The 23,307-nt window shown below is 36.1% G+C and overlaps 1 protein-coding gene and 1 non-coding gene across 2 annotated transcripts; one reads left to right on the forward strand and one right to left on the reverse strand.

Moving 5' to 3' along the window:
- Positions 1–4,032: 4,032 nt before the first annotated feature.
- Positions 4,033–4,139, reverse strand: LOC141658180 (small nucleolar RNA R71). The gene has a single exon (XR_012549081.1). It is a non-coding gene; the product is annotated as a small nucleolar RNA R71 (small nucleolar RNA).
- Positions 4,140–15,721: 11,582 nt separating this feature from the next.
- On the forward strand, positions 15,722–20,036 carry LOC141655072 (uncharacterized). Its single transcript, XM_074462171.1, has 10 exons — positions 15,722–15,907; positions 16,042–16,228; positions 16,336–16,469; positions 16,577–16,689; positions 16,792–17,044; positions 17,135–17,287; positions 17,399–17,478; positions 17,571–17,620; positions 17,772–17,937; positions 19,616–20,036. The coding sequence occupies exons 1-10, from the start codon at positions 15,722–15,724 to the stop codon at positions 20,034–20,036; spliced, it is 1,743 nt and encodes a 580-aa protein (XP_074318272.1).
- The last annotated feature ends 3,271 nt before the right edge of the window (positions 20,037–23,307 follow it).

The following is a 23,307-nucleotide window of genomic DNA, read 5'->3' on the forward strand; positions in this document are numbered from 1 at the left end:
AAGAATAAAGTGTTGTAATTTGGAAGAAAGGAAGAAAAGGTTGTGTTATTAAGAGTTCGCATGTGTTTATCAATATCTTATGGAGAATTTTTCATGATTAGTAATGTAAGAAGTCATTTGTCAATTTGATTTCTATTTGGGTTATTTGAGTTGGATTAAGCATCCTTTTATGGTTGTTGCTAGCTTAACCTTAGCTCCACATAACATAATTCTTTTGTTCCCCCTTATTTCCAATGTCACAAAAAGCCTTCTTCTTACCCTTTGGCTTCACATTTTGTTTGCGTTTGATTGTTTTGACTTATGATTTGATTGATTACCATATTAGATTGCGGGCACACTCTCATGAGTCGAGGATTGTTGAGTGATTAATCACAAAATGTCCTTTTACACAAAATTGAGTTATGAGTGGATCGTGAGAGTCCGAAAGTCAAAAGATCATGCAAGAGCCGAAAAGTTTACTTGAAGTCGACCACGCTACGCCGTCGTGTAAATCTCAACCATGATGTTGCTTATCCTTATGCCCATGTTGTTTAGAGATTTGAATCATTTTGCTTGTTAGCTATTTTGGGATTTGCAATGTTGGGATGATTTCTTGCTTGAGGACAAGCAATGGCTTAGCTTGGGGGAGTTTGATAAGTCCAATTTATATACATTTTATCCCTATATTTTAGCTCCAATTTACATGTCATTATGCACTAACCTTAGTGATATTGAGCTAATATTTGCTTTCTAGTTCTATTTGTATATTTTGTCATATTTTGTAGGTATTTGAGCTTTTAGAAGCTTAATCCTACTCATTTGCAAGTCACTAGAAGCAAGCTAAGTTGAAGACTAAGTATGGACGAGCATGAAGATAATGCATGGACTTGCATAAGCAAAAGTGATGGATTAAATGAAGAAATGCACAACAAAGTCAAATGGAAGTCAAACCCAAATACAAAGTCCACAAAATGCAAACATAAGATGCTAAATATTGGAAGCTACTTTGGATGCTTTGAGGAGCTTGGGATGCCAAAGTGTGATTAATCGGGTGATTAAAAAAGCATTAAATCATAAACATTGGATACCATTTGATAATTAATCACAATTGAAGACAAACAAGAAAGAAACCCACGACCCCGATCGGGGTTGGCATCCCCGATCGGAGTTGAACAGTCCATGGGTGTGGTCAATGCTCAATCAAATGCATAAGTTTCCCTTATGATCTCCTATAAATGGAGGCCTTGAGGGACGACTTACACACAACCTATGATGTGTGATTAATCTACGCCTTTTTACTCCCCGTTTCCCATGCGTTTCGACCTCTTTAGCACGATTTTGGCTCTCTTCCGCTCATCTTTTGCCCTTTTATTCCATGTACCGCCATATTACGGTTCTCCGTGATCTTTTGCAGGGAATTAGCCTTGAGAAAGGGAAGACGGAATGAAACCCGAGTGAAGGGGTAACCCGTGTTAGCTTGAGGAGAAAGAGAAGTGAAGGATGCTGAGAAGAGTGTTCTGCCGGTAGACCGGCAGCCGGTCTGGCCACCGGCAGAACACACTCCCCACAATGCCAAGAAAAAGGAGGAAAAATACTGAAGGTTGTGTTCTGCCGGCAGGCCGGAAGCCGGTCCACCGGTAGAACACAGCAGCTAGAGATTGAATTAGAATTAGAGAAGAAAAGAAGTTTGGCCTCGCTACTGGTAGACACACCGGTAGCCGGTCAACCGGCAGAGCACATCACAAGTAGATATTTGAAGACCTGAAGACAGTGTTCTGCCGGCAGGTCGGCAGCCGGTCCACCGGCAGAAAACACTTGCCAGCTATTTTCCAAACTTCAAGTTTATTTGACCTTCCTGCCGGTAGGCGAACCGGCAGCCGGTCCACCGGCGGAACGCAGCAGCAGGCAGATTTTGGGCTTTTCTCCTCTTTTCTTCTTAATCTTATGAAAGACTATAAATACCCCCTCCCTTAACCATTTGTACAGATAACCCTAGACCTAAATTAATTTCCTCTTCCAAGTTTGAATCTTGTTAATTACATTTCTAATCTTTCCTTAATTAGAACAAGTTCTTCAAGTAGTAGAAATTGGGTTGTAAGAAGATTGAAGGTTCCTCCTTCCTTATTGTTCAATCCAAATTCCTTTTTTGCTATTGAGTTGGTATTATTTCTCTTCCTAATTTCATTAGTTTACATTTGCTTTTCCATTAAGTTTTGTTTAATTGTTTGTGTTAAATTTCCATCCTTGTTGTTTGATTGTTGTTATTTTCACTCTTGTTCATCTTTCCTTTGTTCATCCTTGTTATTTACACCCAAAGATTGAGTCTTTGATTTCCTTGTGTTAAAGATTGAATCTTTGAGTTGCTTTTGTTAAAGATTGTGTCTTTTAGTTTAATCATCCTCATTATTAGTTTAAATTATCTTTCTTCATAATTATTGCTGGATTGTTGCATGTTTAGAAGTAGAATTCATCCTCCCATTATGTTTATGCTTAAAGACTCCATCTTTATTGTTTCCTTTGCTTTTAGAAACATGATTAGTGAGTAGTCTTCCACTAGGACTAGGTTTGACCCAACATGAGTAATTTCATTAATTGAATCTCAAAAAGGCTAATTGTTTGGGGAAATTGGTGAGGGTAGTTTAGAGGAATGATTTGGTTTATGGATTGATTTTGGGTAGTGTCGATTTATGACCCTTGTCCACCAACGAGAGTTGGTTAGGTTGTGATTTGGATATCCGTAATTCGACCATATTGCTAACCTAGGTTGAGACCGAAAGGGAGAACCGGGAGAGGGCACCTCTAAATTAGCGTTTGAAATCGACCTCCGAGAGGAGGAGTGGGATGACCCGGATTACGATGAGTACTTAATGACCTTGACCGATTTCTTGACCTCCTTGGAAAAGTGCACATTTTTGGGGTTGTCGAGTGTTGAGTTAGGGATTCCGACCTTCGAAACCGAGAGGGGGGGTTGGTGGGTAGGGCTAGTGTCCTATTTCGAACCCGAGAGGAGGGTCTTAGGCGAATTAGAGCCATCTCCTCCTCACCTAGCTACCCTTATGATTAGCCTAGAGATTTAATTGTGTGAAGTTATGAATTGTTTTGGGAAGAACCGAGTCTTAGGCTTTTAAATTATTTGATTTACAACTTCTCATTTCCTCTTGCTCATTTACCTATTTCTTACTTAGTTTGAATTTCACTTTGTCTTAGGTAGTTCTAGCATAACAAACTCATCCCTTATTGCCGACTTAGCTAAACGATAGGATTAGAACAATTAGTAATCTTTTCAACTCCTTGTGGGATCGACCCTCTATTTTGCACAACGATAAATCGTGCACTTGCGAGGTATAGCTTGACACCATCAAGTTTTTGGCGCCGTTGCCGGTGAGTTCGGCTAGATATTAATTGTTTTCGTTCTAGTTTAGACTAAGTCTTTTGTGTTACTAATCCTTCTCTTAAGTGTGTAGGACTTTTTGCATGAGTAGGAGAACTCGAAGAGGTCAACCAATTGATCCGATTGACCACGAGATTGAAGCTACCGCAAGAAGACTAAATTCACTACGTAGAAGAGGGCTTATAGAAACACCAACTTCCCAAGAAAATTTAGTAGTTGAAGACTTTCAAGAAGAACCAAGTACCTTTGAAACTTTTGAGAATCCCTTTGCAACTCCGGGAGAAGAAGTGACAATGGCCGCGGTTCCTATGCGAGATAACTTGGCTCCGAAAAAGGTGGTAAATCCGAGTATTGTCAAGCCACCTATTCAAGCCAACAATTTTGATGTGAAAGCCACCTTCCTACAACTTTTCCAAGGGAATCAATTCGGTGGGGGAGCCACCTAAAACCCCAACGAGCATCTCAACGAGTTCTTGGATAGTTGTGACATGTTCAAGGCCAACGGAGTGTCGGAGGATGTCGTACGCCTTAGGCTTTTCCCTTACTCCTTGAGGGGAAGTGCCAAGGAATGGCTTAAAAGTTGTGAACCCGACTCTCTTCGGACTTGGGATGATGTCTCTAAGGCTTTCCTAAACAAGTATTTCCCACCACAACGAACCGCAAGAATCGAGAGTGAGCTCCAAGGGTTCACCCAACAAGAAGATGAGACCCTTTACGAAGCATGGGAGAGGTACAAGGGCCTCCAAAGGCTATGTTCTCACCACGGGTTTGGGGATGATGAGCTCATCAACAATTTCTATGAAGGGTTAAACAATGAAATGAAGATGAACCTTGATTCCGGCTCGGGAAAGGGAGCATTGGATAAAATAGATCACAAGACGGCCAAAGAGCTCATTGAAGAGATGGCTTCTCGTACCTTTCATTGGAACAATGATAGGCACAAGAGAAAAGGAAAGTCAACGGTTGAATCGGCCAATAATGTTGAAGTTAAAGGGTTGATTGAAGAGCTTAAGCAACAAGTTGCCTTGATGAGTTCAAGCAACACATCTAGAAATTCTTCTATGAGGAACCAAGTTTATAGTTGTGAGATTTGTGGAGACCAAGGACACCCACCCAATGAGTGTCCTTTGATGGTAGGAGATGTCAATTGCATGGAACAAGTGAACGGGATATGGGAGTCTAGTCCGGCCAAGCAAGCATTTAACAACAACCAATATCACCCCGGAATGAGAGCCCACCCAAACTTCTCTTATGGCTCTCAAAATGTCCAAAACCCAACCTTCCAACAAAAATCACAACAACCAAACTTCCAAGCTCAAAAACCGAACACAACATTCAATCAAGGTCCACCGGGTGTCAACCCAACTATAAATACAAGTATTAATTACAACAGAACATTAAATACAAACTTAATAAATATTGTATAAATCTCAGCAAAATATTAATTATAGCTTAATAAATTTTATTATAAAATTACATTAAATAATTACGTGATTTGATTCTAAATTTATTAAAAAAAAATTTGATAAAAATTCTAAAATGTAAATAATTACGTTCATTGCGAAAAATGCTTCAAATAGAGTATAATTTTCATTGTATTTATTGAAATATTTTTTATTTGTAGAGATAATGAAAGTGAGTGTCTCATAATATCGTATGTTTACGTACTGAAAAAGTTATAAAACTTAGACCATTAAATATAAAAAAAATAAAAATTGGAAAAGTCGTTGTATTTCTTAAAAACATAACTTAAAGAAAACTAATAAGAGATAAGATTTTATATGAGAATGAAAACAAATATATTGCAAAAAATTGAATACATATGAGATTTTGATAGATTTAAATAGTGTGATAACGAGTATGTGTACGAGTATGTATGTACACAGTGATCGCGAGTGTATTTGAATAATCAAAACAAAAGTAATGATTATTAAATAATATATACTGTACTATAAATGACATGAAAAAAAATATAAAAAATGTTACATTTTACTTTAATATCTTCAATTAAAATATATACGTAAAGTATAAATATTGCTTCTGACTAGCTAAATATTACTATTAGGTAAATATTTTATATGTTATCTTTTAAATACTTTGAAGTCAAACCTCAAAGAATATTATTTGAGAAAGTTTAACTTATTTTATTTACTGGTAAACTCTAAAACATCATTTATATGTAATTGTTTTAAAATACAAAAGATACAATTCTTATAGAATAGATATGTTTGACACATAATACATTAATACATGCAAGACACACTCAAAACATTTAAATAAATTCAGTTTGAACTCTATAGGTTTGATAGATAAATATCACACGTTATACATAAAATATTAAAAATTACATAAAGTTATATTCACATCATTTTGAACAAATATTAATTGATTTGGAACATAACGAATCGTGAAATGATATAAGTTTAGAACTTAATGTTGATTGTTGCATTATTTGAATAAATTTTATTTTAATTAATATGATTTTTGATCAGTCACAAAATAATTTATAAAACGTTGGTCATGCATAATTAATTATCACTTATTAGTTTTAATTAAAATTGTATGTATTTTATTTTAAAACATTGAAGTTAAACCTAAAAAAATTAAATTTGAGAAAAAAATAATTTATTTTTATTTATAAATAAAAATATTAAAGGTCATATACAAATTATGTTATTTGTCTTCAATTATAATAATAAAATTTTAAAACAGTCCGCGCGAAGCGCGGTATATTACCTAGTTCCTATTAAAGACGGACAAAGGTAAATCAACTTTTCAAGGCTATGTTCTTTTCTGTTGAAAGGAGCTGGACTGGATTGAATTGAATAAGATTGTATCCGTATATTATTATGGTTCAACCACTAATAAGTTCTCTATGTTCGATCTTAAGATAAGAATAAGATTGTATAGTTTGGGAATATTTGAGGCACTTGTGCCATTATTGACAGATATCGAAGCATCTAGGTAATGTTGTATTTATTAGTATTATTATTGAAATTTCGAAGAAACAAAACTAAAATTGATATAGTTTCCAATTAAATTTATAAAATGATAAAAGCTAAGTTGTACGTACATCAAAATAATGAGGCAACTTCTACATTGCGTTTGTTTACAATACAACAACAAATTGGCATTTCGAGTCTTGGACCGTCCATAGTCCAGGCGAAATCAATGAAATACATACATTTCCAAATGCGAAATTGAAACATAATCAAAAAATGACTTGTACTTGTACAAAATCGAGAAAATCTCGAGATCTATATACCTTATCAATCAGCGATTGCTTTGATAGGTGGAGTATAAATTTGACTTGTACTTGTACCAAATCGAGAAAATCTCGAGATCTATATACCTTATCAATCAGCGATTGCTTTGATAGGTGGAGTATAAATTTGACTTGTACTTGTACCAAATCGAGAAAATCTCGAGATCTATATACCTTATCAATCAGCGATTGCTTTGATAGGTGGAGTATAAATTTGACTTGTACTTGTACCGAATCGAGAAAATCTCGAGATCTATATACCTTATCAATCAGCGATTGCTTTGATAGGTGGAGTATAAATTTGACTTGTACTTGTACCAAATCGAGAAAATCTCGAGATCTATATACCTTATCAATCAGCGATTGCTTTGATAGGTGGAGTATAAATTAAAAAGGGTCGTGCTCTCGAATTCATACACTTGTTAGGTAATTGAACTCGAGACCGTCTAAAAGTGCTTCAAAAATATATCAAGCATGGCCGGAAAGAACTCATCTTACGTTCCTCTTCTTATCTTATTCATGTTCCTTTTATCTTGCAGTAAGTTTTATTAATCTCTTACTCTTTCGTTCCCTTTGTTTGTATCCTTGAAATTTGATTAAGTACTCGCGTCGACGTTATTTTACACAATTGAAATTTTACGTATGGTCAAAGTTTTATAAATTTGATGTTAAGAAGACAAATGAGAAGATTTAGCAATTTCTGAGGAAATTCTAGTGGGATTTTTTAATACTATGTATAATTTGTCACGAGTATTTTATTATTACAAAAATAGCAGACTGACCAAATTATTTTTATTGATCGTAAATTAAACTAGGTATATCAAACGGTAGTCTTGTGAACGTAGAGGCTCGGAATGAAAAAGCACAAGCCCAGATTCCATCGAACGGTGACTGCCATATTGAGCCAGTGCAGTGCGAATACGTAAGTTGCAGTAAGACGTGCAATAATAGACGATGGAATTGTCGTCCTAGTTTATGTTGTTGCAATTAAATATGTAACAGATCGATATATACTCGTTTTTACAACAAATTACGAATAAAAATCAAATATTTTCTAGTACTTTTTTAAAGATTCTTCACGCTCGCTCTTGTGTACCTTTGATGTCACTAAAATGAATTTTGTTGAACAGTCTCTAAAATCATAATTAAGACAAAAGTGCTCATTAGTAAGTTGACTCAACCGGAGGAACCCCACCAAAACCACCTGAAACCCGACCTGATAAAACCAAAAATTTGGGTGAACTAATCGCTCCAAACCAACCCGAGGGTGAACTAATAAACTATAGGAGGCTTATTTGTTCAAACCCGATCCCGCCCTACACGTATTGACTTAACCTGTGATCCGATATAAACTAAACCAGATAGATGATCTGATAATGAATTAGCTTAATAATGTTTGAGATAAGACCAAATCGACATTCATCTTAATTAAGGTAAATGCATGCCATCACATCAATCATTACTAAAGTAGGACAGTAATCCATAAGCAAGTTGCGTTAAAAAGTTTCACAGAAAGATGTGAATTGGTGTAAGGAAGTTGTTATAATACACCGTGTCACAGTGAAACGTGATCCCTTATCCATCACGAAGATGGCAAGGGTGGTCCGGGAAATGATAACGTGTCTATGCATGGTCGGTAGTGCTATAAGTTGTCTTTTAGCGTATCCTCCCCACCGGATGCCAAGCTGGCCCGCCACATCGTTTGGTCTCACGACTTTGAGTGCTATTTTCGACTTGAGTTAAGAGTCACAAATCGAATAAATACATGTGGAGTTGTCACTAAGTTTTGTGGACACTTGGAACCATTGGAATTTACTTTACACTCTTAACCAAAATAGTATAAAACATATTTGAGTTGAGGTACACTTAACAAAGTGATTTTTCGATTATGACAAAACAGTTGCAAGGGTGGGTGTTTGAGTTGATGTTTAAAGGAGTAAACGAGGTCAAACAAGAGTGCCACTACACTCACTAGAAAGGTCAGAGTGTCAAATATTTAGTGATGGTGTCCAAGGTGGTCAGGGTTGTCTTAAAGACTGGTCGATTAGTGTCTAAAGATGGCCTGGTCACGGGTCAGATCTGGAACTACTGTGTAGCCGGGGGGTGGACAAGTGGTGTTCTAGGGTGGTTCGACTTGGTTTGGGTTAGTTCTATTGGTCTAATGTTTTGTCTAGATGAAGATTGCGGTGCATAAAAGATTTCAATGGTGGTCTTTCATGCGGTTAAATGATGGAGGTTGGGTCGAATTGGGGCTGAACTAGGGAAGTTGCGGCTGGTGGTCGTAGATAGGGATGGGTATACTGAACTTGGTTTTTGAGGGAGTTTTTGCTCGTTTTTAGTAAGGGTTTTTGCTTTGGTTTTTCATGGCTTGTAAGGGTCATAGGAGGCTGTATTTAGGGAGTGAATGAAGAGGAAAATAGGATTTTAAGGCTCTCAAATCAACCGTGAAAGAGGAGGTGTTGGAGAAGGAACGGATTGCGTTGTTATCTTGTTAACTATTTTGAAGGAATGTTTTATGTGATATTTTATCCTTTCCTTGGAAGATAATTAGAAGGATATTGGGAGTGTGAAAAGGTCTATTTCATGCATGGGGATGTGGGCCATGGGTGAGTTGATTCGGGTTTAGAAAATTGACCGGTTTGAGCTTGTATGCATGCGGGTAAGGGGCTGTTTTGGGATGCCTGGTTTGGGTTGTTTGGGGGCACGAAACGGTATGATTTTGGGACGAAAATGAATTTTCTTCATGGTGAGTCGTGCCCAAGAAGAAGGGAAGCAATCGGGTTCAAATCGAGCTCAAAATCGCACTCTATTTCGCTAAAACAAACGCAATACAAAAGCGATAAAACTCTAGTAATTTTTAAATCGATATTAAAATCATGAAATAATTTGATTTTAATTTTAGAATTTCTATTTATAAATAAAATTAATTTAATAAAATTACAATTTTTAAATAAACCTTTAAAATTAATTTTAAAATGAATAAACCACATATAAAATTATTGTAAAATAAAATCAAACCAAGACCTACTCAATTGGCCCGCAAAAAAAAAAAAAAACAAGACAAAAAACAACGGTTAGGCATTAGAGCTCGGCCCGACCTAGCCAGCTCTCTCAGGAATACAAATCGATCTCCCCTTATTTAATCAATCGATTTTTAATTCGTTCCCATATTATTGTTCTATTATCACCGGTTGTTTGTTGGGAGTCTTACAGATATAAGTTTTGTGATAGATACCAATATTGTGATTAAAGTTAAATTCAGAGGCTTTGTTAGACACTTGTGGTCAAATGTTGGCAAGTGGCAACTTGAGTACTTAATCAAAATCATTGAGTAATTATCATATAAATGTTGCTACTATTTGTTTTCAAATTAATAACCGGAAGTTCATGGCATTTTGGACAGTCAATGTATTTTAATAAGCTTAACCTAAAGTAGTTAATTAGTTTCAGATGAACAATCAAATAAATATTTTGTAAATAAAGATCAAATAATACATAAAGGTTTATGAAAAATGTCTCTTTTATGCTAATAGTAGTAGACTCATGCATCATTGAAATACAAAACGCAAAAATAATAATATGGTCGTGAAATTTGTACTTTTAAGATATAAGATGAGTACCAAAGAAAGATATAATAATATTTTTCTTTTTTATTATATTAACACACTTGTCACAAGTTTTGCACTAATTATCCGAAGTAATAGTGATAGAGTATAATTAAGCACATCATCGATCGATAACATAAACAATTTAATGAGTAATAAATTTCATGGCCCAAGAACTTTTTTAGAGGTTTATTAACGCCAACATATACATACAACAGAGATTTGAGAGTAAAACTAGGAAAGCTCATTAAAAGACTAAGATAATGATTTGGTAATAGAGAAAATGACTTTTGTGAATTCTTATTTCAGACGGCAATTTTTTGTCTGAAGGTTCAAACATGCATATGCAATATTTTATAGTTAAATATAACCACAATGGTATAGTCAGTCCTGCAGCTTATAGTAACTTGTTTTCCAATAGTACTCCCTCCATTTTTTTATATATGACTTTCTCACATTTCGAGACGCTCCCTTCTCTCTTCAATATCTCTTAAAATATAAGACTAAATATTATGATATTTATACTCATATGAAAGAGTTTTTCGTAAGGAATTTAATGGTACCATTTTTATATTTTTTGAACAAATATATTTTTATAAATATTAAAGTCAAAGGCTTACCTCGTAAATGCAAAACGTCATATATAAAAAAGTGGAGGGAGTAGTACTTTTGGCTGTAAAATGGTTACAAAATTAATCCCTCCTATTCATAATAAACTTCCCTATTTACTTTTCCGTCTATTCACAATAACTTTCCTATTTCCTTTTTTGGTAAGTGTTTGTGTGTTTCAAATTTAATTGTATGGTAGGGTAGTACATTTGTGTGGTCCGAATTTAATTATATAGTGGGATAGTGTGTTTCCTTAATTTTTGTGTCAAAATAAAAGAAAAAGTTTATTGTGATTAAAAGGGAGTATGTTTATTACCTCAAACTAAAATAGCCGTCTAAAATAAGATCAAATGGTAAAAGAAAGAAATCAAATGCTCTACCAAATAAGGTTATATATCTCTTTTTGTAATAATCATATACGTTTATGACATTGTTTGGTTGTTTTTGGTACAGGGTAGAGATTCCTTGTATCAATTTTACGCATCATTAAAAAGAACACTCAAAAAAGACTGTTACGCATCATTATTGAGATTTGTGCCTTCCAAAAATCGATGATGATCCTCCCCATTTCCCACCGTCCATTTCGTTTCATTTTCTCTAATTATTGTATAAGACGCTCTTTAAATTATAAAACGGTTTTATTGTGTGAAAAGATAACTCATTTATTAGTAAAAACTGAAAAAGGTAGTTTTCTTTACAAAAGTGAACAGTCTTACGGTATTAGCTGAGACGGTCTCATTCTATATGTGTTCCTCTTAATAACCCAGATTTTATGCGGGAATGATCTGAGAGTCCTAAATTTACTTTCCAAATATAGGATTTTAATTGCCCATACAACTATATATATGTAAAAATGATCTGACAGTCCTCATTAACTTATTTATCGAAGGTCTAAAAATGTGCTTAGACTGTAAATTAAGGTTAGATTTAATTGACGATACACCTATATACGTAAAACAAAAGTCATAAACCAATTAACATTTAACTGGTCTTTCCTAAAACAATAATACAGGTGGATGGAATAAGAATTTGTCATTCTCTACTCGCTTTATAGGCAGTCTGTTTTCATCTCATCCATTTATTTAAACCGTCTTATTATTTAAGATGGATTAAACAATAATCTGTGATTAACATATATAATGTTTGGCGATTCTTCCAAGTTCAATTCATAGCCCAACATCATGTCACAAGAACCCCATTATTTACAACTGTTTACTTACTTTTAAGATAACAAGTAAAAGCAAAGATGGTTAACCAATTTAGAATGGTTTACCTTTCTTCTAGGTGATTAATTTCTACACCACTTTAATCCTATTAACTTTCTAGCATCATTGATTCAATGTACTTAGTTACCTAGCTATTTACAGTATTTGTTGGGAGTCGTATAAATACAAGTATCATAACAGATTCGGGTATCTACAATGATAAAGTTAAATTCAGAGGCTTTGTTAGACACTTGTGTTCAAATTTTTAGAAGTGGCAACTTAAGTTTATAGTGCTAGCTACTTTAATCAAAATCATTGAGTAATTATCATATAAATGTTGCTACTATTTGTTTTCAAATTAATAACCGGAAGTTCATGGGTTATTTGACGGGCGAAGTATTTTTCCAGAGATTGATTTTTCGGAAAATGCACGCGGTACCCTTGAACTTTGATGTTTTGCCCGAAATACCCAATTTTTTGATCCGGAAATCTTTAAGAGCCTATAACTCGTGTTTACAAGCTCGGAAAGTAACGATTTTTTTTTCCAAATTGATTATCTTTTCGAGACCTACGACTTGAAAAAAAAAATTGTCGTGTTTGGAATTCGTGACCAAGAGATATGGTCACTCAAAGTTTGTACGGTAAAAAAACTTTGACGTACAAAAACTCCTAGCCACGGGATCCAAATACGACAATTTTTTTTTTCAAATCGTAGTTCTCGGAAAGATGATCGATTTGAAAAAAAAATTATCACTTTCTGAATTCGTAGACACGAGCTATAGCCGCTTAAAGTTTTCCGGAACAAAAAATTGGGTATTTCGGGCAAAATTCGAAACTTCAAGGGCACCGCGTGCATTTTCCCTTGATTTTTTTAATAAGCTTAACGTAATGTATTAGTTAGTTTTAGATGAACGCTCAAGTAAATCTTTTGTAAATAAATAATAAATCATATATAGATGTTTATGAAAAATGTCTCTTTTAGGCTAATGCACTAGTGAAATATATCAACGAAGCCTAAAACACGGAAAAAATAATATAGTCATGAAATATGTACAAATAATAATATCATCTTATCTATTAACACACTTGTGACAAGTTTTGACAAAACCAACTATCCGAAGTAATAGTGATAGAGTATAATTAGTCATCATCGATGGATATCATAAACAATTTAATGAGTAATAAATTTCATTCATGGCCCAACAACTTTTTGAGAGGTTTATTGAGATCAATAAATCCCGCATAAACATGAGACTAAGTACAAAGAACCTAAAATGCTCATCAAAAGGCTAAGATAATGATTTGTGATTGGTAAAAAAACCAAGTCAAATGCTCTACCAAATAAGGATAAATATCGCCTTTTGCAATATTATAAACACAATTGTTTGATTGTTTTTGGTACTTTAAAGTTGACATAATACTTTTTTTTTTTGGTGCGAATGACATTAGTGTGCATACTTTCAAGTGCTTTATGTTTCAACGGTTTATGTTAACTCTCAAATGTGATACAAAGATTTCTTCACTAGTTATGCTATCAATTACAATAAAGAAATGAGAAATTTCTAAATTTGGAGTTTTAAGTATAACATAATTCTTATCAGTGTAGATATTTTAAAATACTTTATGTTTTAGTACTCCGTATAATTTTACATTGATTATCTGAGATTTATGTAGTCCAGCCTCGTTAATTACATAGTACTCCTTCTGTAATTACACGATGTTCCCATTTCACTTTTTAAGGTCAAACTTTGTTTAATAACATTGACCGTAAATACTTAAAAAGTTATAAGAAATTACAATAAGATATAAAATTATTTACATTTGTTACAAAGAAATATTTTATAAAATATTCTTTTTACAAAAAAAATAATAATAATATATAACGGCAAGAATCATGGTCATCAAAATGTTACCCACAAAGCCGCAAAAAGTTAAACGAAAACATCATGCAATTATAGCGGGAGTAGTATTTGTGTTTTAACAACTTACTCTTTAGGTACCCCGGCCCTAATTAATTAAATTTGTTATTTTTATTTTTTAATTCGCCATGTAAGAATTGTATTTCTTTAACCAAATAGTTAGTTTGTATTTCTTTTTATACATATTACTTTTAAGAGTAAGAGAGCACATCACTTAATAAGTCCAACACTACTCAATGTTCCTTTTCTTTGTTGCTAAGGATAGTATGTACATACCATAAAGGAACTTAGTTATGTCGTGAGCAGGGACGAAGCTAGAGTAAAATTATGACCGGGGCCGATTTCCATTTCGTTATTCACGTATCATTGATTTCAAATCATTATTTTAGCAATTTCGATATATTTAGTTTTACTAAAGATACAATTAATATATATATTTTATTTTATGTATCTATTAAATTTTATATTTGTTTTTTCAACAAACTTAATTACTCCATATTTTATGTATAGAGCTTTTTTTATCTATACAATGAAATAAATCCAAAACATAAAATGCTAATAAACTTGTTTTAAGACGATTCTATTATAATTTTTGTTATAAATTAAAGTGAGATTAATTGATTAAAGTCGTAAAATAATCACTAATAGAGTTAAATAATAATTGTTTACCAATAGGACCAATCCCAATGACAAAAATGGTTCCATACTTTGTAATTACAAAGGTTCTTCTTTACGTTAAAATATAATAGGTTGAGTCGTTAAGAGCGGATTATAAACGACGCTCGAGTCGTTGAGGGCGGAGTATAATCGACGCTTAATAAGAAAATTGTAAAAGAAAAAAAGAACAAAAAACAAGCAAATGCTAAATATAATAGGCCGAGTCGTTAAGGGCCAATAATCAACAAATTGTAAAAGAAAAAAAAAGGCACAAAACATAAGCTAAAAAAAGGCGCTTCTGTGAGTCGATCCTACGACCATCAGAGAAGTAGTCCAGACAAGCGTGAAATTGTTAACCATTGTGCTACTACAAACTATTGATCTGTTTATTACAATGTATTAATTATACTTCAAAAGGTCACCCGGGCCATGGCCCATTCGGCCATACCCGAGCTTCGTCTCTGGTCGTGAGGGGTCGGGATTCAGCCCTGCTGATTTTCATATATATGTATAAAATTAGCATTCACCCCCCAACTCGGTAATTGAGTATTAAATTTTCACAACGAAGTTAAATTCTTTCAAACTCGGCCCCTATTGCGTTCAAATCGATTAAGATTCCCCGCCGTCTACATCAATAAACCTCTATTAATTTCTTGATAATTCATGATTTGCATTATCATACATACCATCTTCATTAAACACAAGCAACTTGTGTATACTAAAAGAGAGAAACCAATTGTGACATAGTGTCGGACTTTAGATGGATAAATTGCGTACTTTATGTTGAAAAAAGAGATACATTAATAGGTTGGTTTAATAAAGGAAAATACACTTAAGAATAATGCATTTGTGACAACTTACATACCCCTTCATTCCTCTATAAATTAGCTCATATTCCGACGTTAATTAACAACAATTACTTCCCTTTCAAAAAAAAGAAAACTACAATTAAACTAGGAATCTATAATCAATTAATTATGGCTCTAATTAAACTCGTACTATTTTTCTTGTTTGTCAAATCAACATCCGCCCTAGTTTCTCAAACCGGAATAAAAGTTATTTATTTCGATCAACCAATCGACCATTTTACTATGGCGAGTATCGGCATATTTCAACAAAAACTCGTCATAGATTTTAGTTATTGGGACGGTAAGAACGCCAACGTCCCAATTCTGGTTTGCTTAGGAGGAGAAGCGCCAATAGAGTATTGGCTCGATGGCATTGGCATAATTGACAAGGCCGCGCCTCAATTTCGAGCCTTGGTTGTCTACATTGAGGTATGATTAATTAAAATTTGTATTATTTACACAATTTTGCTTAAAATTGAGTATTTGCATATTGTTCTGACTTTTTTTAATCAGTAGTAATATTAATCTTATTTACTAATACGAGGTACAATTTTTTTTTATAGCATCGATTTTATGGTCAGTCTATTCCGTTCGGCTCATTAGACAATGCATTTTCAAGCGACGAAATCAGAGACTGTCTGACGACGGAACAAGCTTTAGCTGATTTTGCCGAGGTGATCAAGTTCGTGAAGAGAAACATTACGAAACACGACTCACCAACCATTGTTATAGGCGGTTCTTACTCTGGAAGTAAGTTATACGACCAACTTAACTTATTTTTAGTAAATCATAATTTTCTAACTAATACGAGTATGTTTCTTCAATTCTAAGTTATGTGTTTTTTCCTTTAATTTTAGTGTTGGCGGCATGGTTCCGATTAAAGTATCCACATTTCGCAATTGGCGCTTTGGCATCATCGGCTCCAATTTTTAGCTTCGAGAAGCTCCCTATCGAGAACGAGTATTGTCAAATAGTCGCTCGAGACTTTGAGGTAAAAACTATTAGACGTTTTGTGTTTGCTTTTTCTTATCTTGGTTAATTAAGGCTAATTGTGAATTTTTCATGTAATTTATCTAACCCTAATTCTTTTCTACGTAGGAAATAAGTAAAACATGTGCTAACAACATCTTTCAATCATGGAATATGATTGATTATTTAGCATCACAACCAAGTGGAATTGATCAATTAACAAAAACCTTCAAAAGTTGCAGGTAAATTAAGTGATTTAATTTAATTTAATTATTTATTTGTAAATGATATAAACATGTTAAAGTGTACCTTGCTAATTTGTTTAATTTGATTTTGAATTGTAGCCCAATAAACTCTTCTGAAGAACTTAAAGCATATCTAATTCGATTATATAATTTTGCGGCTCAATATGACGGCCGGTTCAATACATGGACGAGATATTTTTGCAATAAAATTGGCAACCGTCGCAACAACGATATATTAGAAGGCATTTCTGAAGCAGTATCCGGATTAAACAGTTTTCCGGTGTGTAACCAAATTGCTGGAAACGTCTCGTTTGCCGTTGATTCAGAATCGATTCAAGCGTGGGAATTTCAGGTATTATTGTTATAAGTTTAATCATAAATACAATTAATTTTAATCACATAATATCGTATTTAAGTCGTATTATTTTCTTAAAATATGCAGCTTTGTAGTGAGTTAGTAACTCCTACAAGTTGTAGTGGCAATTCAATGTTCCAACCTCAACAATTCAACATGGATTTGTACGTGAAAAATTGTAGAGACAAATATCACATAGAGGCTCACCCTAATTGGATTAGTACGTATTATGGTGGTCAGGTATTTCTACTTTAATTACTAATTTTTTTACCGTCAAATTAATTTAATTTGTTAACTTATTAATAATTTTTTCGTCCAAATTATAATATTGTTCTTTTGAAATCAAACCAGGATATAAAATCGTCTCTCAAAAATTTCGGGAGCAACATAATATTTTCGAATGGACTTAGAGATCCTCTTAGCAGAGCCGGGTAAATGAATTTCGCATTAAAATTTCCTACATTATTTTTATTCTATTGTCATGAATAATTTTAATTTACGTCACATTTTTCTAATGGATTAGGGTATTAAGTGACATATCCGACACGATCGTGGCGCTTACAACCAAACAAGGTATTGGCACTTTTTTGCTCTAGTATATATTATCATTTTCATATATTAGGTAATAGGTCCGTAATTCAAATTTCCCGAGTTAAAAATTAAATGTGACTTATTTACGGAAATACAAGTGACGACTAATAAAATCAATTTTCTCATTTTATAGGGTCTCATTGTTTGGACATGAACCTTGCAAAAGATGATGATCCAAATTGGCTCAAGGAACTACGGAGTAAAGAGATTAGGATAATGTCTCAGTGGATCAAGCAAAGTACATCTAGCAAAGCATCTATAGTTAGCCTTAATCATAGTATTAAAGCAACAATAACTTGGTTACTTTTACTTGTTTTTACTTTAGCTTAATTTAGGTCTAATCCAATATTAGTAAACATTACTTTTTCTAATTTTAGCTAGCTTTATTAACTTTTATGAATGTATCAAGTTTTACTTAACAATGCACAATGCATGGATAATTATTATTAAAAATCCAGAGAACAGTCGATCGGTACAATCTCAATCGCATGACTAAGTTACATAATCTTCGAGACTTCGACCCCTAGTTCGACAAACCTCTCCTAAACCACCACCTTAAGGTCACTTCCCCTAGAGCATCCTATCACCTGACCAAAACCCAGACTCGTAGGACCACCAGAAGGTAGTTAGATACCTTCCGTTCACAAACGTAGATTTCTTGACCAGAAACCGTGACCAGCCCTATTTCTACCCCTCGATCAACCATAATCCGTGCATCAAGAACCCTATACACAACACTAGACCCATCATCTACACTTTAGTCTACCAGAAAGCCAAAAATGGGACCCATAGGACCACCATAACCCAGTTCGATTTACCTCAGAACCACCCCTGGTCACACGCTACAATCGATTCCTGTACCACCCCTCTGACCAGCCTCTTTTAACCACCAATCGACCACCCTTATGGCTTTCTCTTTCCAACTTGGTGACCACCTATCACAATCCTGTTGTCACACCTTTCCAAAAGGTCCGGTAAAACTCCTGTACAATCTCGTTCGGTCCTTCAAAAAACAACTCAAACAAAGCACCTTGAAACTGTTTGGATAAAGCATCTGAATATCTTGATACTGCTAAATAATTTAACAAGATAATCCTATCCTTATTGCTTGTGCCTCTTATTTCTATTTGCTTTTGTATCATGTGAGAGGGAGTTGAGATGTTATCCTTTGTCACACTAAATATATCAACATAGATAAAGAGTATGACACTGGTTAGATAGAGGGAGGGGGAGAGGGGGAGTCCATTTGAAACCTTATACTACTGCCATTTTCTAGGGAAATATTTATGCGATTTCTGTTACACGCTCTTTTTTTTTTTTTATGGGAATGAACGAAAAATTAAGCACAAAAGAGGGTTCAATACAAACTAGGGGGGAGGGTTCGGGGATAAAGGAGTACAAATATGAGAAAGGTCCAAATTATACAAAGATAAAGTAAAGGCGGGTGCAAAATCCCAGCTAAAAACGCCACCATTAGAGCTCGAGTCACGTAAAGCAAACTTGGAGACGGCATCCGTCACATGGTTAGTTCATCTCTTCTCATAGATAACGGTCGTTGAAGGTGAGACTTTTAAAAGATCCCTGCACTCCAAAATGATATTAGTAAAAGGCCCACAAGGAGCCGAGTTACCCAAAATCGCATTAACCACAAGTGTGCAATCAGAACTAACGATAAAATTTCCAATGTTTGAAACTGCAAAAATAAGGCCGTTCTTAATCGCAAGGAGTTCGGAGATGAAGGGGTTAGGGGCTAACCTTCTAGTGGACCAACCTTTTATCCAAACACGTAAGGGGGAACGAGAAACACACGCAAGACCAGCTAAGGAGGAAGAAGGACAAAAAGCCGCATCGACGTTGATCTTAGACCAACTAGGCGGAGGAAGGGCCTAACGGTTTGGGTAAAAAGTCGTGGCAGGTGCTGGGCAGGGGGTAAAAACGGATCAAGCTGGTGGTGTGTGGTGTGCTGGTGGTACATAGGCTGATAAGAGGTAGGGGCCTGGTTTGGGAGACCCTAGTGCGGGTAAAGAGAGGTGAAAACGGGTGGACAAGTTCTAGCGCTTTGGGCAACGCTCCAATGGGATGCAAGAAAGGAGGAGTGATTGATCCATTTGGAATCAATGGGAGAGTTAGTACCCGAGAAGACGAAGTCATTTCGCCTGAGCCAGAGACGCCAAGTGAGAAAGGAGAAGAGTGTTACCTAAGATTTGTTAGTAAAAGTGCAATTTGCTTTGATCCAAGGTTGGAGAAGGAGGGAGTAGAAATTTTGAGGGAGGGTGTAATTGTCCCAGACAGAGAGGGCATGGGTGCAGTCGCGGAGGATGTGGAGTGTAGTTTCTTCCAACGAAGGGCTAGGACAGGCTGTGCAATGTGGATAATGGATGACAAGTCTTTTGTATAGGGTGAAGTTATGTGGTAATTTGTCCCACAACCAGCTCATGTCAAGCGGGGGCAGTGGATGGTGCGGGTCACCAAGGATGTGATTATAAGAAGCCCCAATGGAGACCTTATTCTTAGAGGCGAAGGATAAAGAAATGAGGTCAGGAAGAGGGGTGGAGGATAGACAGGATGGTTTTCGTGATAAAGGAAGGGAGGTTATATTCAAGAGAGTCAAGACCCCAATGTCCATTGCTGATAATTGTGCACAACAAGTCAGTGTCGAAGGAGGGGGAGAGGGGTCCGTGTAGGCAGTTTCTTTAGGGTCCAAGTGGGGACCAATTTGTAATATGCCGTATTTGTAAGTCTCTGGGTACTCTATCGAGTAGGCCTTACTATGTCGAGTAAGGGTGAGTTGAGTTTTAAAATAGTTTCTGACCTCTTGGGTACTCGATTGAGTAACTATAATACTCGACCGAGTAAGGGGGCACTCGAACGAGTACCTTAGCTACTCGATCGAGTAGCCGGTTTACGGGGAGTTATTTCTCGGGTTTTGTTAATTATGCGATTAAGGTATATAACCTTTTCCGTCATTGTTCTTAAACACTTTTCAAAACCTAAATTACTGTCAAGAGAGAAAGCAAAGTACGTTCATCACTTTAATCGCATTGTTAGCAAATCCCGGAGTTTGGAAGGTCGGATTTCACCTTTCGTTATACCGTTGAGATCTTTGTGTCGAGGGTAAGATCTATGTACCATTTTTACAGTATTTCCTTTAAGTTGGTTAAACCCTAATAAGGGGATTTGAGGGTTTTGTTGTAGATAATGATTGGTAATAATTATGTGTATGTATGATAGGAGGAGGATTTGTAGAAGAGGCTTTTTGATACAGCTGTTGAGACCGTCTGATAGTTGTGCTTTCCAGGTAGGGTTTCCCTACTCAGAGTCCCATAGTGATTGTTGATGTGTTGAGATTGATTGATTGTTTAATATCGTAATTGTATTGTGATGGCTGTGATTGTGATTGTTTGTCTCTGGTTCTCGAGATGCGTTCTCGGCTGAGTGGAGTCACTTGCGGGAGTGGCTTCACGCCCTAGTTTCGCCCTTCGTGGAACCCGCCACGGAAGGGGATGTGCACATTAATGGACAGGGTTATCGCTCAATATGAGGAGCGGGGATTTGGTGGGTGCAGTGCGGTCCCCCATGGCGGTGGTCCAGTGGACAGTCGGTGATTGAGATTGATGGGACTGGTGTGATTGTGTGTGTGACGGTGTGAATATCTGTTTATCGTATTGTTGATATATATATAAGTTGTGTGATTAGTACTGACCCCGGTTGTTGTTTTGTAAAACCTGCGGTGATCCATTCGGGGATGGTGAGCGATAATGAGCGGTTTGAGTTGAGTCTTTGGGATAGTTTGGGATGTACCACCGTCGGCGATATAAAGTCTTCCTTAGCTTTACAAGTTTTATAACATTTCAGTTAACTCGGTAGACAGTTGGTTTTGAGAACATGTATCGTATTTTGGTATTTGGTTTCAGTTGTAACCTTTCACTAAACTTATATTATTTAAAGTTGTTTCGTTATTGTCTTATGAATATCATGCCTCGGGTAACCAAGATGGTAGCGTCCTTATACCTGAGTGGTCCTGGTAAGGCACTTGGAGTATGGGGGTGTTACACAATTGTCATGCCATAGGCAGATGGTGGAACCATCGCCAATCGACCAAGTGAGGGAGGGTTGGAGAATAGACCAACCAATGCCAATGCCTTTCCAAATATGAGATCCACGCCTAAAGGAGGGTTGGGTAGGATCGGTGTGAAGATATTTACTATGCAAGGCAATGGAGGCAGAGTTGCCTTTGAGGCAGAAAATCTTCCAAGCATGTTTGGTAGGATGGGCAGCATTGAAAGGTTGGGCTTTTTTTAATTCCAAGGCCGCCATTAGCTTGGGATTTCGTAACAAGGTCCCAGTTAGTGAGGTGAAGTTTGCGGGAGGAGAGGCTAGACCAAAGGAAGGATCTATTGGTTTTATCGATGAGAGAAGAGATAGAGGAAGGGAGGTGGAGACATTGCATGAGATGAGATGGGATGGAATTGAGAGTGGATTTGATGAGGTAGAGTCTTGCAGGGCGAGAGAGGAAGCGTGTCTTCCAATTGGGAAGTTTAGTACTAATCTGATCAATGATAGGCTGGAGATCAGATTTGTTAGGTTTTCGTGGGAGGAGGGGAAACCCAAGGTAGGTTACAAGGCTATAGGCTTTCTTAATGCCAAGGGAGTCTTCAAACATGGAGATATTATGCGGGGGGTCTTTTTTGAGAAGAAGAGCTTGCTCTTGGATGTATTAATTTTTTGGCCCGAAGCCGAGCAAAATTGGAGCAGGACGTCTTGAAGGGCAAAAAGATTGCTTTCAGAAGCCCGTCCAAAGAGAACAAGGTCATATGCGAAGAGAAGGTGAGAGAAGGTGGCTCCTCCTTTTCCAAGCGGGAAAGGAGTCTAGGAAGAGTCGGCGTAAGATGAGTGGATGCGGATTTGGAGAGGGCATTCATGCAGAGAATGAACATATAGGGGGACAGGGGGTCACCTTGGCGGAGACCCCTAAAGGGGAGAAAAGGGGGGGGGGGGGGGTGGGAGCTAGAACCATTCAAGGTAACAGAGGTGGTGACATTGGTGACACAGTTCATGATGAGCGAGATTGTGTCATTGTCAAACTTTGAGTCGGATAGGCAGAAGTGAATGAAGTCTCACTCAAGCCGATCAAAAGCTTTTTCTAAGTCGAGCTTAAGGGCAAACCAACCTTTTTTGCATCTGGATGCACCCATGGAATGAATGATATCAGAGACAATAATGTAGTGGGAATCGCTGCCACGGCCAGGGATAGAACTCCCTTGGTTAGGAGAGATTATAAGGGGCATGATGGGTTTAAGGCGGTTAACAATGATTTTAGTGACGACCTTTTAAACCGTGTTACAAAGACTAATGGGCCGGAATTGTTTTATGGAGCTTGGGGAGAGAACTTTGGGGATGAGGGAGATTGTAGTAGCATTGATGGCAGAGGGAATGGAAAGGGTGTCAAAAATATTTAAGATGAAAGGAATGAGGTCAGGAGATATGGTGCTCCAACAATTTTTGAAGAAACCAGCATGAAACCCGTCGGACCCCGGGGTTTTACCAGATCCTAAGGAAAAGAGAGCGGTGTGGATTTCCTCTAAAGAGGGTTTTGTGCAGCAGTGGAAGGCGGGGCAGGCCACGGGGGCAGGTCTAGTACAAAAGTCCTTTTGGGAGGTGTAAAAAAG

Source organism: Silene latifolia, chromosome 5, assembly GCF_048544455.1.
Source record: "Silene latifolia isolate original U9 population chromosome 5, ASM4854445v1, whole genome shotgun sequence".
NCBI lineage: Eukaryota > Viridiplantae > Streptophyta > Magnoliopsida > Caryophyllales > Caryophyllaceae > Silene > Silene latifolia.